The sequence below is a fragment of the Cydia pomonella genome, chromosome 10 (genome assembly GCF_033807575.1).
Source record: "Cydia pomonella isolate Wapato2018A chromosome 10, ilCydPomo1, whole genome shotgun sequence".
NCBI lineage: Eukaryota > Metazoa > Arthropoda > Insecta > Lepidoptera > Tortricidae > Cydia > Cydia pomonella.
The window spans coordinates 8,458,330-8,475,345 of NC_084712.1; the positions used below are offsets into that span (position 1 = coordinate 8,458,330).

A 17,016-nucleotide genomic window follows, 5' to 3' on the forward strand; every position below is an offset into this window, starting at 1 on the left:
ACATAGCAGTAACTCACATAGGCGAGGGGGACAAGGTCTTTAAATAGAGATCTTTGTGCTGATCTGGCTATGTTATTTAGTTTTTTCTTCTCAAATGTAATGAAAAACAGTGTGTAACTCCGCAGGTAAGAATATTGCGAACTCAAGTCGAGCCTGCGGCTGTCGTGCATCTAAAAACCTCGTTTGCTGCATTTCGTCGAAAGCGCTATCCAAAATTTGCGTCGTTTACCATCAAACTCTGATAGATCCATTCGACTCTCTTAGGAAATATCTACTTTTCTTAATACCAAAATCGCAAAATCTGACAGTTGGATTTATTCGAGTTTGAAGTTAAGTGACTGAATTATCTAGCTGACTGGCTCTCAGTTTTCATAAGTAGGGAATTATCGCCAAAAGCGCTTTTCAGTAGATATTGGACACTTCATAGTTTCTAAGGCATAAAGAAACAAAGGTAATAGAAGTTATGAGTGGCCAATTACTATGGACGGGCCAATAACTATAGTAGTCACCCTATACCCACTAGCGCCCCTCGTACACACCACCAAAGGAGGAAAATGTTAAAAAATACACATGTAAAGCTTTCAATCATTTTTAATCATTATTCATTCTTATTTTCATTCGTATAATCACATAATAATAATTATCTCGATTCACACTTAAAATAATTTTAAAATAAATTAAATGAAAAACACTCTGCAATAATTTATACAAAATTCAGTCGTTTTGTGACATTTGATTAGATTACAAGTATACAATTAAAATTACAATAATAGGAATCAGGCACAATTAAAATATCTACAGTGTTCGCCGCGCCGCGGCTCCCGGAATACAAACTATTATTCGTAAATAATTGATCCCACAAAATAAAAACTCGCTTTTGAGCATAATCATTTGAGATTATAATTGCAATCATATAAATTGAGCAAGAAATAGTTGCTGACCACTTAACAATTGTTTAGTAATACTGTTAAATCAATAGCGGCATATATCCGACAAATCAACATATATGTGTCGTTCTCATTAAAAAGGGTTCTCATTGTGGTAAGAGGTCCCTTTTCAGTGAGACTGACACAGTTTTACATAATTCAGATTAGATTAAATCAAATACTACGGAAAGATAATAATTCACCATATTTGCTTGGACGCCATTTTATCCTAATCTTTGGTGCGCTGGGTATAACTATGCTGGCCCTTTCAACTAAATGCAACGTTACTTTAATCTCATTGGACGGCAATGAGTGTGATACCTACTCTTTAAAATTATTTTTAATCGAAATCAGTCATTTGATTATTATCAAATGACTGATTTCGAGAAGCTATAAGAAAAAACCGAAAGAGAAAATAAATTATAATAAATCCTCGAATACAACTCAATGTGCTGGATTATTATTATTTTATCATTATAATTTAAGTGATATTATTTAAAAAAAAACGATTTTACACTTATAAATCAATGCATTTAGTTGTAGCGCCAGTACACATGGAAACAGTGTTGTCGCGGTAACGCCTTCTCTTTCTAACACGGACGCAGATAGTACAAAAATAGTTCACCTATCCAATACAATTAACACTACTTAACAATTAAGTATGCGAGGAGGCGCTGACTTAACTCCCTAACAACCAATAAACGGACAAATCACCTCACGAGGCAAATACAAAAACAAAGATTCATAAATCTTACTGGAATAGACAACATACACGGTGTGTAAGACTAAAAGAAACTAACCTCCTCAAATAATGCTACTTATCGCGAATCACACTAAGGTAAATTGACTAGGCGTTGTGAGTGGGTCGCACTGGTTGCGTTACTCAGGCTTCGACTTACATGAATTATAACTTAGGCGGAAAATAATCTCGAAACGCCTACAGTCTAAGCCGGCGTTTGATAAATTATTACACTGTATATTACCAACATTATAATCTTTTATCAAACGTCAAGGCTTCCGAGAAGACTATTCAACATCAAACTATCGACTTATAAACAGTCCGCCAAAGCTCAATAACTCTCGCTATATAGATCAAATAGCGCGTTTCAAGGTCGCCTAAGTCAGACGGAAGTCAGGTCAGAAGCCGGCATCAGGCGGCGGGTCGGGGGGCATGTAGTGCAGTTCGTCTATAGGAGCACTGAACACATTGTAAAGGACTGCGAACAACGTGCACGCCGCGTAGGCCCCGAGCGCCGCCCACCAGAGTAGCCGCTCCCATAGTCGCTGCTGAGCGTGTTTGAGCACTAGTAATCCTATTGTGAGGCCGGCGAGCGCACCCGCTACGTGCGCCGCATATGATACTGGTGGCGCTTCCTGTAACAAAGAATTATATCCGTGTTATAATTATTGATTAATTTTTGAATTTTTTGTAGTCTCGAGTCTACTAGTGCTATATTAACATTGATAATTTACTTCGACAGTTTAACAGACCGAAAATTACACGCAAAGCATATTAAAACACAACAACAATATTATGATAATGGCAATTTATGCCTACCTAAAGCCAGTCGGTGCTTAAATCAGAAGTGATATTAAGCGATCTCTAAGCTAGGTAAGCATAATATGTGTCGCTGAATATTTTTACTGTGATCTGTAAGTATGAATTGCGGTGAGGGATTTTTCGCTAGGCGCTCATATTAATTCGGTTTAACAGTAGGTATAGTTTGAATAAACTAGATAGTGAAATTAAATCTAAAACTAGTAATCTTCATGAATTCACCTTAGTACCTATATCTAGAGTGGTATGGAAATACAGTAGCGACGCGCCCGGACACACGTCCGTATAACATAGGCAGATCAAGAAAACAAAAGATCTCACCTTAGTATACCTAGCGTGAACCGCAAAGCCCACATCACACGACGCGACGGCCAGCGCGGCTACCAGCCGCACCGCGCCGTACCGCATCGCATGGAAGTTGAGCAGCGCGTTGGCGAGGTGTGCCGCTAAGAGCGCGTAGACACCGCCTGACGCGCCCGCTAGACAGACGTCCGGATCTAGCACGGAGGCGGCTAAGGAGCCGCCGAGGACGCCTGCTAGGTACACGGCGCCGCAGCGGAGCGCTCCGTGGACCATTTCGAGAGGTAAACCAACCTGCAAAGAAGAATACCTATGTTTAGTAATGGTTAAGAGGGGGTAGGTTATTCAATTGAAAACTGGTTATGGTTATGACTTAATTGGACACAAAGAGTGCATTAAACGGTCTTGAGTGGTTTTCAACAAGTACATAATAAGTACTATGTGTCGAAATCCAAAAATTCCCAACCAAAATATGTTCTATCATAGTATTCGGTTCTCGGAAAATCCCGCTAGCCTGTTGATATCATATCGGTAAATACCTACATGGATAGAGCACGCACGGCTTTTGCCCCTATCGTACAAAATTACATAGTACCTACGATTAGGTAGTCAGGTTTATTTAATGACTTTTGCGAATAATCTTAAAAAGTTCCTAATGTTGCAAATGGAAATGAAAATTTATTTATTTAGGTATCAGAATTGCAGCTTATTACATAATAGAAGAGTATTACATTTTTTGGAGTATTCTATTGTTAGATAACCTAGATATTAGTGTCCCGAGCCCTAAACTAGGGAAACCTGTCTTATAGGGATCAGGGAATAATAAACCAATTGATTATAGACCGGATATTGATCCCAATCCTGACTCAGGTATCAGGTAAACCTATCTGTTACTGAGTCAATCAGTCATCCTCAAAGAAGAGCGGTTAGTCACTAGGCCAAGTGTTTTAAAGAAAATGAGTCAATGATTTTTCCGAATACATGACTAGAATCGTTCGCATGGATATATACGTGCCGAGCAAAGTAATTAAGTATCACGTTGTATGACCTATTTCTATTTGGCTAAACTACTTATAAAGATATTGCAAAGGTGTGGCAGTATATGCAAATGTAATTAATGGCGTGTTTAGTTATTACTTAAATATCAAGGACGCTTTAAGCTTTAATTTCGCATATTGAAAGCGTTAAATATGTATTCAAATTATTAGGTAAATATGATGCCGACAGGTCGATACAAAACGTTGACTCACATATTTTGCCCTCTTTTACGATTCTTACAATGAAATGTCATAATTACCTATTTATTTACTTCTACTTGACTAGCAATGAACATGATGGCAAGTTTAATTAGGTGCAGGTGCAAGACAAGAATACACATTAAGAATGCGACCAAATTGCATCGTGAACGGGGCGTTTAAAAAGGAAGGTTCTATCTATATCTATACCTACAAGGAGTAGGAGTCTTTGCTTTGAGTTTTTTCTCAAGCTGGCATCTCTATAATAACCAACAAAATCCCGATATAATTCGAATTTCCAAAGGCTAGATTAGGCGCCTGCCTGATAGACGCCACACCTATGTACCGCGCATCGCATACCAACCGCTTCCTTTTTCGAAAAAAAAAAAACAAACTCGTAGCCCCTCGTCAGAGGGAAGGCCCTCTGTTCAATTTTGTCCCTTTCTAACAAACACAAATATCAAAATGACGGATACGGACAATAAAGGGCTTGTTAGACTTGAGCAGCGTTTATGAATAACGCCAGTAGTACTCACCGCTAGTTGTACAAGCAGGTTGAAGGCCAGGTGCAGCCAGCCGGCGTGGACCACGCTGTAGGTGAGGAACCGCCACAGCTCGTGGCGGCGGTCGGGCCGGTACACCAGCGGCGAGTCCACGGGCACGGGACCCGCCGCCGCCGCCACGCCGCCCGAGCCCCACGCGTACCATGCGAAGACGCCCAGCTACAAACAAAAAACATGAGTATAAGTATACTTTCTGTTTCGCATCACTACCTGCTTAGGCTGTTTGGGAAAGCTCCTCATCACTCGTATTAGAATTTTAATTAAATTCCAATCACACCTATTACGAAATAAACGTTAATTTACCGTTAAAGATAGACCATAATGGATGTCATGGAGCAGCGCGTTTAGAACTTTGGATTTGAAATCGACTAATTGGTTTAGATTAGAATGTCTTTTAACAACGCTGCTTGATTACGTAGAATTGCACTTTTATTACCTAGAAATCTTATTCGGCCATGGGTAGGTACATATTGGTCACCGAATACGATATTATGACGAGAAAATTCAGACGTTCTCTAACATTGGGTCAGATGTCGAGTTCCGGCTTATTGGGGACACTTCCGAACTATACGTAAGATAAGAATTCTCCGTAATTTTATCAAAATAAAATTCTAGCGTATGTGAATGTTCTTTTGACGGCGCTCTACCAGAAATAGCGTCATTGCGACGTGAAAACGTAAAGAAAAAGACATATTCACTGCCATTACTATATCTTGAAATAGCGCACAATAAGCCTTTTAGTGTAAAAGCATTTTCATGTGGCAACTTTAGGGTCTAAAGACAAAGCCCGTATGTCAACGTCTTGTTCAAATAGTGTTGCTTTGTCGCCTTTTCGGCGCCACACGTAATTTAGGCTATACAAGTATACAGTGCAGTGTTGTCGCCAGTAAAAATATCCATATTACTAAATAGAATCTGTAATAGTGTTGCGATATTTGTGAGCAGCTTGTTCACTGGCATAATACCATAACTTAGGTACTAATTATACTAGGAATTTGTTCAACTTTGGTCGAAACAAGCGTAGATGTCCTACGCTTGTTTCAACCAAAGTTGAACAAATTCCTACCTACTAACTGAGATTGATGCTAAAATTGTACGAGTATTTTGGCATGGCACAAACTTACTTGTCAGAGTTGATACTACCAATGATAGGTTATTATTATTGCATAAGTAAATTAATACTTTCAGCTGCATCATGGATTTACTCAGGTTTTCTGTATAATAATGATCAGCACCTCTACAGAAGGCTCAGGTCGTGGTAAGGTGTGAGGTAACTTTCAATACAAGCTCAATTGTTTAACGTAGGCACGCGTAGCAGGAAGACCGTTAGCAGAAAGCATGCGATTTATCTATAGCGGAGCATCCACAGACATATCTAAGTTAAGTCGCATGTAAGTACCTACCACAATTAGTATGAAAACATACCGTGCCAAAATTTTAACTAAGCTACGACGTACTACGTATTAGTACGTATACTATAAGGCATTTTATTAATTCCCGATAATTTGTCATTTTTTTTCTATTGACCTAACACCTTTTACTGAGAATCAATCAATTGCGCAATATGGCAATTCATTTGTTTTAAATAAATACCTGTCTTCATTTATGATCGGCAAAATTGGATTTATCTACAAGTATCTAATACATAATAAATATCAACTGCAGAACGTGATGGTTAGCACAGTCGTTATCATTAGCATATACGAGGTCTGTCCGAGTTGAGTAGTCTATTCAAATAAGTGTCTGTGCATGAATCAATGTGTGACGGCGCGGGCGCAGCGATTGTTGTGATTCACGTAAACCGCTGGCGCGGACGTGAAATCCGCAATTACACTTTTTAATTAACCAGCAACTGGAGCGCGGATTGTGCTGTTAGTAGAAAGTGACCTGCACGATTTTACATTACTTATGCATGTATTGATTGCGATGAGTATTGGTTTGTCTAATGCTCGTCTTTTTCTCAAATGATTTACGCACGCACAAATCGTAGTAGCCATCGGTTGCATTATACATATTTTAGTAAATATCGGCTTTCTCAAATGAGTACCTATGAGTTTGCAAGTAGACATATATAAATCATTTTGCATGTACACCCTTTATAAAGCAAAACAAAGTTTTGATTCTGAAGCTCTCAAGGGACATTAAGGTGAAATTCGGAACCTAGTATCGTCATGTACTTATGAAGCACCGTATAGCTACCCTTTGGAGCCCAGCGACACTGGAGGGCTACATCGAACATCTAAAGGCATCCATCTACGTTCTTGTCGCTTGATTAAAGTACGAGCTTTAGATTAGGGGAAAGACGTTCTTTGAATTTGAAAAGCCGTCTTGTCAGCCTTTGACGCTCTGTTCAGAATTACGGACATACCCATTTATGGGGGTAAATCAAGAAATACCTAGAGTAAACTTACCTCGAGGAGTGTCACGCAGATGATGAACAGCGGTGGAGGGCAGCATGTATACCGCTCCTGGTAGTATTTCCGCTCCCTCTCCTCCGGCAGCACTTCCATAGCGACTAAGTGGACCATCCTGCGGAAAATAATCTTCATTAGTATTATTATACATTCATTTTCATGGGATCAGCATAAGATCGAGGACGATTGCTTAGTAGTGAAGCAGTGGGTAATTTACAAGCTGCTGATAAAGATAGATAATTCAACTTCTATTGGCTGGCTACTTTGAAAGTAGAACTGATGTTAGACCACAGATTGGCATAATATAACCTATAGGGGTGCTCTCAGATTATAGCGGAGTGACAACAGCTGCATTAAATACTACTTGTGCTTAAAGATGTAGATAAAGTGAGAGAGGATGCCCAGCAGTGGACTAAAATATAGGCTGCCGGATGAAAAGGCTAGCGTAAGCTTATCTTTTACCCTCATCAGCGTTAAGCTACATACAACATCTATAGAAGAAAAGCAGCCACAGTTTTCAAACATAACGTTAATTTATACATAAAATTCGTGTGCAAGAGCTTACTTTCACGAGTTACGTATTGTTCCGATTGGCCTCCACAAAGCAATCTATTAACGATTTATGATTCGGAACCGTTTCCAACATGTCAATGTGACACGAACGACAGCTTGAAAATATTTTTAGCGACGATAATCAATACACGTACACCATAATGGTTGAAATGGCGGTTCACACGTAACAATTTTGAAACACAAAAATTTTACAAATCATGTTTTTTGCAGTTACATTTTACTTCGAATTTAGCGGTCGGACATTTATACTGGAGTTTATAAAGCGGAAGGCTTGTCAAATGCACGGCATATCCGATGTCGGTTTATCTATGGTTTTAAAAGTAGTTGTTTGTATACCTCTTTTTTCAAATTTCGTCTAGAAATTGGAAACGATGTAATTCTAATGAACTAATACGAAACCGTCTTGCAAGTCTGGACACGATAAAACCAAAATACAATCATGTAAGTACAGTAAGATAACGAAATGTGAGGGTGGATAGTGCTAGCCGTATAAAAGTCGGTAAAATGAAGTTGTTGTCATCAAGGCAGCCGCCCGCGACCGAGAGTAGCGGAATGTTCCTAAAATTCTGAGCGTTGTCTCTAATCCATTCGGTCGCGGATGCGTATTGCATGATATTGATGGGCAGAGCTTTAAATTAACCGCACCAACCTGGCAAAGAACGTAGGGTCTTCAAGTAGCAGTCGGAAGTCGTTCTCGGAGCTGACCTCGCGGTCGCGCTGGTGCACTGCGCATCTATAGCTGCGCGTGCGTTTGCCGCTCATCTGAAACAAGAGACAGCCTGGTAAGTTCAACGCCCAATATTCAAATTCAGATTAGATTCGAGCTCTGGTCTAATTAGTAAAAGAAAATGCTGCAGAAATTCTTATAACGAGATGAAAGATGAATCTCGGTACTTGCTTTTGATAAAAAGAATTTTAAAATTGCTGTATAACTTCATATAAGTAATGAGATTTAACGTCTTGATACTTGCCTTCAGTAACTATATTTTTACAATACCCATTTTATACCCAACAGTTTAGTTACTTTAAATTGACACTCGAAACAGGTGGCATACCTGAATAAATTTTTCCCATACAATAAAATAATTACTCTTTATGCACCCTCCCCGTCACGTTCACTATGTGTTTTCCCGTGTTCCGTCACACACGGTTAATCCTCAACATAGTGTTTCGTTAGTGCACGTATATGCAACATTTAATTAATTACTACAAATATACCATAAGGCGACATCAAACATATTGATTAAGTACAGAAAATAAATCGGTCGCACGTTTATTAAATTCTCGAATTATATAATAACGCAAGGTCTTGCCATAATTAACCCTTTCGACATTATAAAAAGTGAACTTTATTTAGTTCTTTATGAGGGATTTTGCAAAGAAGTTATACTATTTAGAGTACGTAATCAATATACAAGAACGCTTTTTTAATGTAATTTGTCAGCGGCAATCTTACAAGACTCATAAAAATTTGCTAACTCGAAATCGTCAATAAAACTGGCTTTTCGTACATTAGTCAAGTATTTATGCGCATAAACATCTATCGAGTGGCATCGAGGTTTAGTGTGAGAACTGCCAGTTTAGCGTCGCGAGGGTGGATTTACGAGTCTTGGTCGTCGCTGGCTCGCGTCCAGCGCCTATCGACCCCGCCGCAGAACAAATATCCATGTCAGTACTTTGCGCACTATATTAAATAAATAGAGCCGATGAAAAACCTCCTCGTCGACAGTCGCATGACAATACGCCAGGAATAGATATTTATATAACTTGTCGAACTTTAAGTAATTAGAGACCTTTACCACTTTATGATTGCTTTTAACTTAACATACTGCTTATTATACTTTGCTTCTGGAGCTGGCCGCCGCCCTTGGGACTCAGCCCGAGCTGGCATATCGCACCCTCGATAAAATAATGTTATTTGCGACTATAATGCCCAAAGGCATTTGGAAATTTATTTCTTCAAGGTTTAATATGGATTGTGAACGGTAAAACCCGAGATTAGGCTCGAGTTACCTATATGCACATTGATAAGTTATTTAATACCGCTAGTTTAAATACAGACGAGTTACTATTCACACCACATTTCATTTCAGGTTGTCTACTTGTACAGCGAGCGAACAATTCAATGGAAGAAATCTGATATAAAACTATATCTAGTTTAGAAAGACCTACTTTAAATATTCTGCATAAGGACATGGTAAGACGTAGTAGTCAGTTCATGCAGTTAGGTATAAGTCATTTAATCAAGATTTAAAAATGTGTAGGACGCTTTAAGATCCAAATTAGGCATTTAATACTAATCTGATGATGAATCAGGTGCGGTATTCGAGCTTAAATGACACGAGAATTCCATTTTTATTAAACTGCAGTCAGTCAACTTGACAACCGAAATTAAGGTATCCAGTTTTTAAACCTGGTGCAGTAAATATGTAATATACCAAGTAAAATATAATTATAGATACGATAAGGACCTAAATGAAAGCATGAATTTAGTGCTTTCAATGCGTCGTCAATAATACAGGTATTACATTTGAGTTTAAAATGGATGTATATGTAGTAAACAATTGGCATATGCAATGCTAGATGGTATGAGGCAACGGCGGCGGGTGGGCGTTCGGCGCGGTGAACGACTGGCCGCGATGCCGCGATGCCGACCAGCATTGTCTCCCCAGTCGTTCAACTCCGTTTCCCACGAGACGGCGAAATGCCCATTGCCAAAGCCCAAATACAAATAACCTAGACGCGCCGCAGACGCTGCTAAATCCGTCTCGGCTTGGAACTAGCGAGTGTCGTTATCGCGGAATCGGTATTGATCATTGTTACTCCATCTTGCTATTGATCTGATACTTTCTGGGTTAACTCTGTACTAAGTGATGTTCCGATAGTGATTATTGATTTTTACACCATTACAAATAAAATACTGTTATAAAGCGTGTAGCAAAAATAGGTTACGTTACAAATACAATAATCAATAACTGCAATCGTCACGTTTTGGTACTTGCGAATTTCAAATTAATAATGACACAAGCCAAAATTATTTGAGAATCTAAATAATTCATCGATGGGTTTGATTGTGCTATTATAAAATCCAATGGTAAACAGTTCCATAAAAGACGGGGACTCATCCATATTCGGCTTAATTGTATTGTCTGGATCGTGCCGCTATCTGCAGGCCAATGTCCAATGTTTATATGTCAAGTCTGGATTTGAAATAGTAGAGCGGTGGAGGCAGTCTATTGATGTTTAAGCTTATGGTGACGGGACGTGTGGAGTTGGTGTAATAGTTGGTAGTGCGCGGGCGCCGTGGGCGCGGCGCGGGCCCGCGTGGGCGCCGCGTGACTCACGCCGACATCCGACACGTCCGATACGTATCCGGAACCACTAACTAGCCACTATTGCCATCGCCAGTCAAACGGGCACGCGAGCCTGTGCGACACAATACACATTCTAATAGCCTCTTAACAGGTAGATTGAATCAAATATACGTTTCGATAAAATTAAACCCTAAAAATATTAAATTATAGTTGAATTCCTTGAAAGAAATGAGACAAAAACAAAAACAATAAATTATTCAAACAAGTACTCTTTCAAAATTGCTTTGGCTAAAACTAAAGATCGCTCGTCTGGTTTCATTATTTCATTTTCAAATATGGGTGCTGATTTATTGGTCGGTGACTTATGGACACCTACGCTCGCGAATAGACTCAATGCGACTTTTATGAATGGAACTATAATTGATTTTCTTGCGCAGTTCACTGTATTATTCATATATCATTTAATGAATATTTATAATATCGATATTTGAATAACAAACTTTTAATTAAAGATGCCTAACAAGTACCGTGTAGAATTCATTAAACCAACATAACAATGAGCTTTCCCGGGAGAAATGTCGCTGTTTGGAAGACACAATGAGTGAATCTCCGCGTTGCGGGGTTTTATCTAAATCTAGCATATTAATGTTAGATTTAGTGTGGCAAAGTGGTGTGCCAGGCACGTGAACGCTGGGAGTTTCCCACGCGCCCACCTCCACATTATTATGTTCAAATCTCTGCTAGTCTCTTTCCATTATTACAATGCCGAGAAAGTACACTATACGTTTTGCAAGTGGGAAGAATAGATAGACAAAGTTTATTAAAAGTATTAATTAAATAAACACTGTAAAATTTAAGCCTCTGCGTTAATCACGACTTAATATATATATTACTAGTAGTGAAGTAACAGTCGAGCATATTGATTTAAAATAATATAAAAATAGGAAATTAATTGAGCCTCCTTAACACTACCCGTTAAGTCGATGTAATTGTAACCAAATTAGGGTGGCTCGAGGAATTGACTGGGTCGGTGTTCAGCGCGTGGAACTCGGGGCAAGGTGTGCTTTGCTTTCCTACCAACGCTTCCGGTTCCGACGACTGCTTGTTGTTATTCATTGCTACGTGCAGGAGTTTTAGAGGGAACCAAGCCGTTATATAAATTCTAGCAGTGTTACGTGCATAACATATTCAGTTTTTTCGATTATTGCTGTGGTGTTGTCTCAAAAAAATGAAATGTTTCTTAATATTATTGAACGGGATTAGGTGAAAATTAAAACTCTTCGCGTCATGTTACCATAGAAATGAATTACAGGAGGTTATATACATAGTAATGTATTTTGTATAACATTTTAGTTTTAAGGTGTGTTGCATGCTGCAATTCAGCTAAATATGTGATCCTTTATAATGCAAATGAAGAGATTCACTTCAGTTTCCATGTTCATTTAAATTGCGATAACATTTATTAATGTAATTACTAATTAGGTATGAGGCGATTGATTTGATGGCCTGTTTCATTGAATACAATGAGCTGCCCACTAGCAGACAGTTTGGTTACTTGACTGGTTTCTCATTCACCATTCATTGGGTTTATGAATGAATTATGACATACTTTGCTACTTGATGTGTTCGGCAAGTCGCGACCTGTTCGCGCTGGTTACTTGGCCGGCGACTGTCATGATTTTGACAAAAAAGATGTACAATATTATTATTGCACAATTATTACATTACAAAAATCAGTATTAAAACCAATAAATGAGAATACGGAAATTCTTAAATTTAGTCGTCTGGGAAAATATGAGTAAGATATTAAATTTGTATTGTGTCAATATCATCTTTGACGCAGCTATTATCAATTATGTTATTATTGAAATAAGGCCACCAAACTTAAGTAGGTATGTATAGATAGGTAGGCTTTGGTCAATTGGTGGGTAAAGCCTTTTTTAGGGTTCCGTAGTCAACTAGGAACCCTTATAGTTTCGCCATGTCCGTCTGTCTGTCTGTCTGTCCGAGGCTTTGCTCCGTGGTCGTTAGTGCTAGAAAGCTAAAATTTGGCATGGATATATAAATCAATAAAGCCGACAAAGTCGTACAATAAAATCTAAAAATTTAATTTTTTTTAGGGTACCTCCCCTACACGTAAAGTGGGGGTGAAATTTTTTTTTCGCTTCAACCCTAGAGTATGGGGTATCGTTGAAAAGGTCTTTCAAAACTAATAGGGGTTTTCAAGAAACATTTTTTGATAAAGTAAATATATTTGGAGATAATCGCTCCGAAAGAAAAAAAAATGTGTCCCCCCCCTCTAACTTTTGAACCATAGGTCCAAAAAATATGAAAAAAATCGTGAAAGTAGAGCTTAAGAAAGACATTAAATGAAAACTATAGCGAACATGATCAGTTTAGCTTTTTTTGAGTTATCGCAAAAAGTTTTCCCTTCATAGTAAAAAGACTTACTTTAATTAGGTACTAATTATGAAAATTTGCCTATTTGTTTAACTCGGGTGAAAGGTACGGTTAACAATTTACTATATTTTAAGCTCCAGTTTAGCTTATTGTGACGGAAGAGTAACTACGGAACCCTACACTGAGCGTGGCCTGACATGCTCTTGGCCGGTTTTATTTAACTCTTAACGCAACGAATCGGCAAGGGAAAGAGCGTGGTAACGCCACCATATATCTACGTGAAATATAGGAATTTATTAAATATAATGTTAGCACAGACGGTCTTTGGGTACAAATTTACAATATAAAGAGTCACAATAAATAACCTAGCCGGTACAATACAATATAAGTTAAATAGGTATGGTCTCATTTTAAAACGACATGTATGAAATAAGTAACAAATATCTTTGTCTAGTATTAGTTTTCGTTGTAAGAAATTATATTATAAAAAAAAGCGAGCGAGGAGCGAGTTGAAGTTTTCGAGTAAAACTTCGATTGTTGAGAGCGGCTTTATGGGGGCGGTTCTTGTAAATCCAAGTTTTACTAACGGCAACAGTGGCAGTTGTAAGTACAGTTTTGAAGTGGGTTATTGGTTTAAAACCAAAATAAAAACTAGGCTATTCTATTTCAGCGTTAGTAGCGTAACATTGAACAGCATAATTGTGCAAGGTTGCCTAAGTTCGTTAATATAATTATTAGGTCTATATGCGAAGTAAAATCGCGTGTGAGAATTAAACTAACTACTATGCGTATTCCAAGTTGCACAACTTCGTTGCCTGTGTGCTCTATTGATTTCGGAGCTGTTAATTTTTAAGGTCATGCGATGCAAATATGATTTGACCTGGCTAACTGGCGATTGGCGATCATTTAGTTTTACATTACTTTTCCGTTTTAATTGTAAACCGTATAGGGGTTACGGTTTTATAATTGACTGGAAAAGACCCCAGTGATCTCAATCCGTGGGCCAAACAAATCGTTCATGACCAATTTTTATCTCAAATCGTTTAATAGATGTGCCACGATCAGCGTATCGGATTGTCTCGTTTCGGTTAATTTTATTTCGATGGCTAGTAAAATTCATGTCAATACGATGTCGTACCGTGAAGTCAGTAGCGGTTGATCTACATAAAAAATGCAGCATAAATCACGGATCAAGTTCCCAGGCGATTACTCACGCTCGTGAGCCTTTTGCAGGTGAAAAGAATCGGTTTTTTTCGATATAAAAACAGAAAACTGACATTTTCATTTATGTACGTAAAAAAAAAAAACGATTCAAGGTGAACGATTGGCTTTTCCACTGAACTCCTATATTTTAAAATTGCAAGCGTTTCTTAAAAATCTAGTCCTTTTTAATTGGCAGTTGGAAATATTAACAAAATAGAAAATGTTATAACTTATCAGATATCTTTTTTTTTTGTTTCTGCAAAACTATAAAATCTTTAAAAACGCAGGTAAATATTAAACATTATTAGTTAGCTACAAATGCATCCTAATTTTTCAGGACGACGACTTCTGTCAGTGTTACATTTGATTATCAATGCATAAATTGATTAAGTGTTTATTATTATAAATTGTAGTAAGTACTTACCTATATGTTACCTATTAAATTGTTTACTAGGTATGGAATCAATAATAAAATCATATAAAATAGGAATAAATACAATGTATATAAGTTAATTAATGACAAAATAATTTAAGTCATAAGTATAAAATTTTCAAGTATCAAAATCTATACGTCAGTGTTTAAAATAGCAAGTGCATGTTGTAGTAACTGAATTAAATTCTAAACAATTTTAGGCAGGTTATTTGCCCTCTATAATGTAAAACAAATGATCATTTCTTAGGACACCGAATTTAAGTAAACATTAGGTAACCAAAAATATGACAAAATTTTCAAGCAACAACAACAAATCTTTTGCTAAGATTTAAGGTTAGTTTCTTGAAATTTATCTGTTAGATGCGTGATAACAACGTGTCCACAATTTATATAAAATAATTTAATTTGTATGTTAAGTATATAAATATCATCGAATCGATTGCCGAATCAAAAGACAAATTTAATCTTGAAGATTTTGTTGACAGTCCAAAACACCAACACCGGCTAACCTAATCCTTCATTTACAATATATAATAAAATTCATTCTCTTTTAATTCCAACCAAATGCATATAAAAAAAAGAAAACACCAAACAATTTGACATTACATAAAATTTTAGGTTAACATAAAAACAAAATCACTAACTTACCCATCATTTTTGAGAATTATTGAAACTGTCACAAACAATGTTCTCGTTCTTGTACAAAATAATGAACACTGCACTTTCTAGTCTCTATTAACAATAGTATAACTGTTTTTTGTGAAACTTTTAATTAATGTGATTCGCGTGGTTTGTTACAGATCTTAGAGAAGACGCGAGCGTGAAACAGCTGAGATATAGAAAATGGTGGCACGCGCTCTCCACTCGAGCGCTAAGCACAGACTGACGGACGGAATGGAACGAACGCATGTAGACGTTTCATTCCATTTGCATCGTTCTTTTCTTTTTGCCTGGCGGCTGCCGGAATCGCATTGGCACCCTAAACGCAAGGGATTTATATGTATAGCTGCCTAGGAGGGGTAGTTTTGAAAAAAAAAAGTTTGGTTGTGAATGGTGACAGATCTTCGTGCCTAATTGTGGGGGTAATCCATTTAAACTTCTTAAGAAATAAACAATAATAAGTAGGAGGCAACTTTTATTTATTGTGTTAGATATGCTTTTATTAGTAGGTAAGTAAATATATTAGGGTATATCTATGTACTTATGTAAAATTGAATTTGGTAGGTCTATCCATTTATTATTTGTATGGTGAATTTTATGATTTTATTAGTAGGTACAGTAACAGTCAAAAATTTAATTTGTGACCCATTTTGTAACCTTGTCACAGTGACAAACTACATGAAAGACACTAGAGACCTCATACTTACTATTGTCCTGTGACAAGGTAAAGGTACGAAATGGGTCACAAATTAAATCTTTTGACTGTACCATAAGGATCTTAATGAGGTACCTATCTGACCATCATTAACGTCGGATGCGATTCATTCATAGAATTAAACAAAGTTCCTGTAATTTTATAAATGTACGGTTAGGTTAGCTAGACTACAAAGTAGGTAGGTGTACAGGATGGTTTAATAATTAGGTAGGTAATACTAATAAAACTTTATATTAGACAAGCTTTTGCCCGCGACTTCGTCTGCGTGTGGCATGATGATGTTGACGATTGATAAAAACAACGTTCTCGGGCTTCTATCTCTATATATAATTATTTAATATTAATTTATTTATGTTATTGTAAATTAACATATGCATGAAAGTATTTTTTATTTATTATTTCATAAGGTGCGTAAATGGGCAAGCACTTTTGCACTTAGCTGTATTTATCTAACAGTTTTCGCTGTATTACGGCTTTCATTCCTTCCTTGGGAAACCGGACTTATCCCAAAATCCCAATAGCCTTGTGCGTATAGGTTTTCTAGGTATAGGTATAGGGTCTAAGGTAAAGTAGGTTTTTTTATACTACGTCGGTGGCAAACAAGCATACGGTCCGCCTGATGGTAAGCAGTCTCCGTAGCATATGTATGACCCTAACACTGCGCACCCTCGTTGAGTCCTGGCAACTTTTACCCACCGGCAGGAACAAAACACTATGAGTAG

At 37.5% G+C, this 17,016-nt stretch overlaps 1 protein-coding gene across 5 annotated transcripts in view; it reads right to left on the reverse strand.

The window, feature by feature from the left end:
* Positions 1 to 575: 575 nt before the first annotated feature.
* LOC133522004 (rhomboid-related protein 3) overlaps positions 576 to 17,016 on the reverse strand; it is a 165,511-nt gene continuing 149,070 nt past the window's right edge. For 4 of the 5 annotated variants that reach the window (XM_061857175.1, XM_061857173.1, XM_061857174.1 and 1 more), the window contains 5 exons: positions 8,219 to 8,331; positions 6,994 to 7,111; positions 4,556 to 4,741; positions 2,806 to 3,078; positions 576 to 2,300 (listed from right to left, as the gene is read on the reverse strand). In XM_061857175.1, coding sequence (XP_061713159.1) covers positions 2,064 to 2,300; positions 2,806 to 3,078; positions 4,556 to 4,741; positions 6,994 to 7,111; positions 8,219 to 8,331 — 927 coding nt within the window. In that variant the 3' untranslated portion in view covers positions 576 to 2,063. Of the gene's footprint in view, positions 2,301 to 2,805; positions 3,079 to 4,555; positions 4,742 to 6,993; positions 7,112 to 8,218; positions 8,332 to 15,567; positions 15,722 to 17,016 lie in introns of those variants that run through there. The other variant, XM_061857176.1, reaches the window with a different exon arrangement.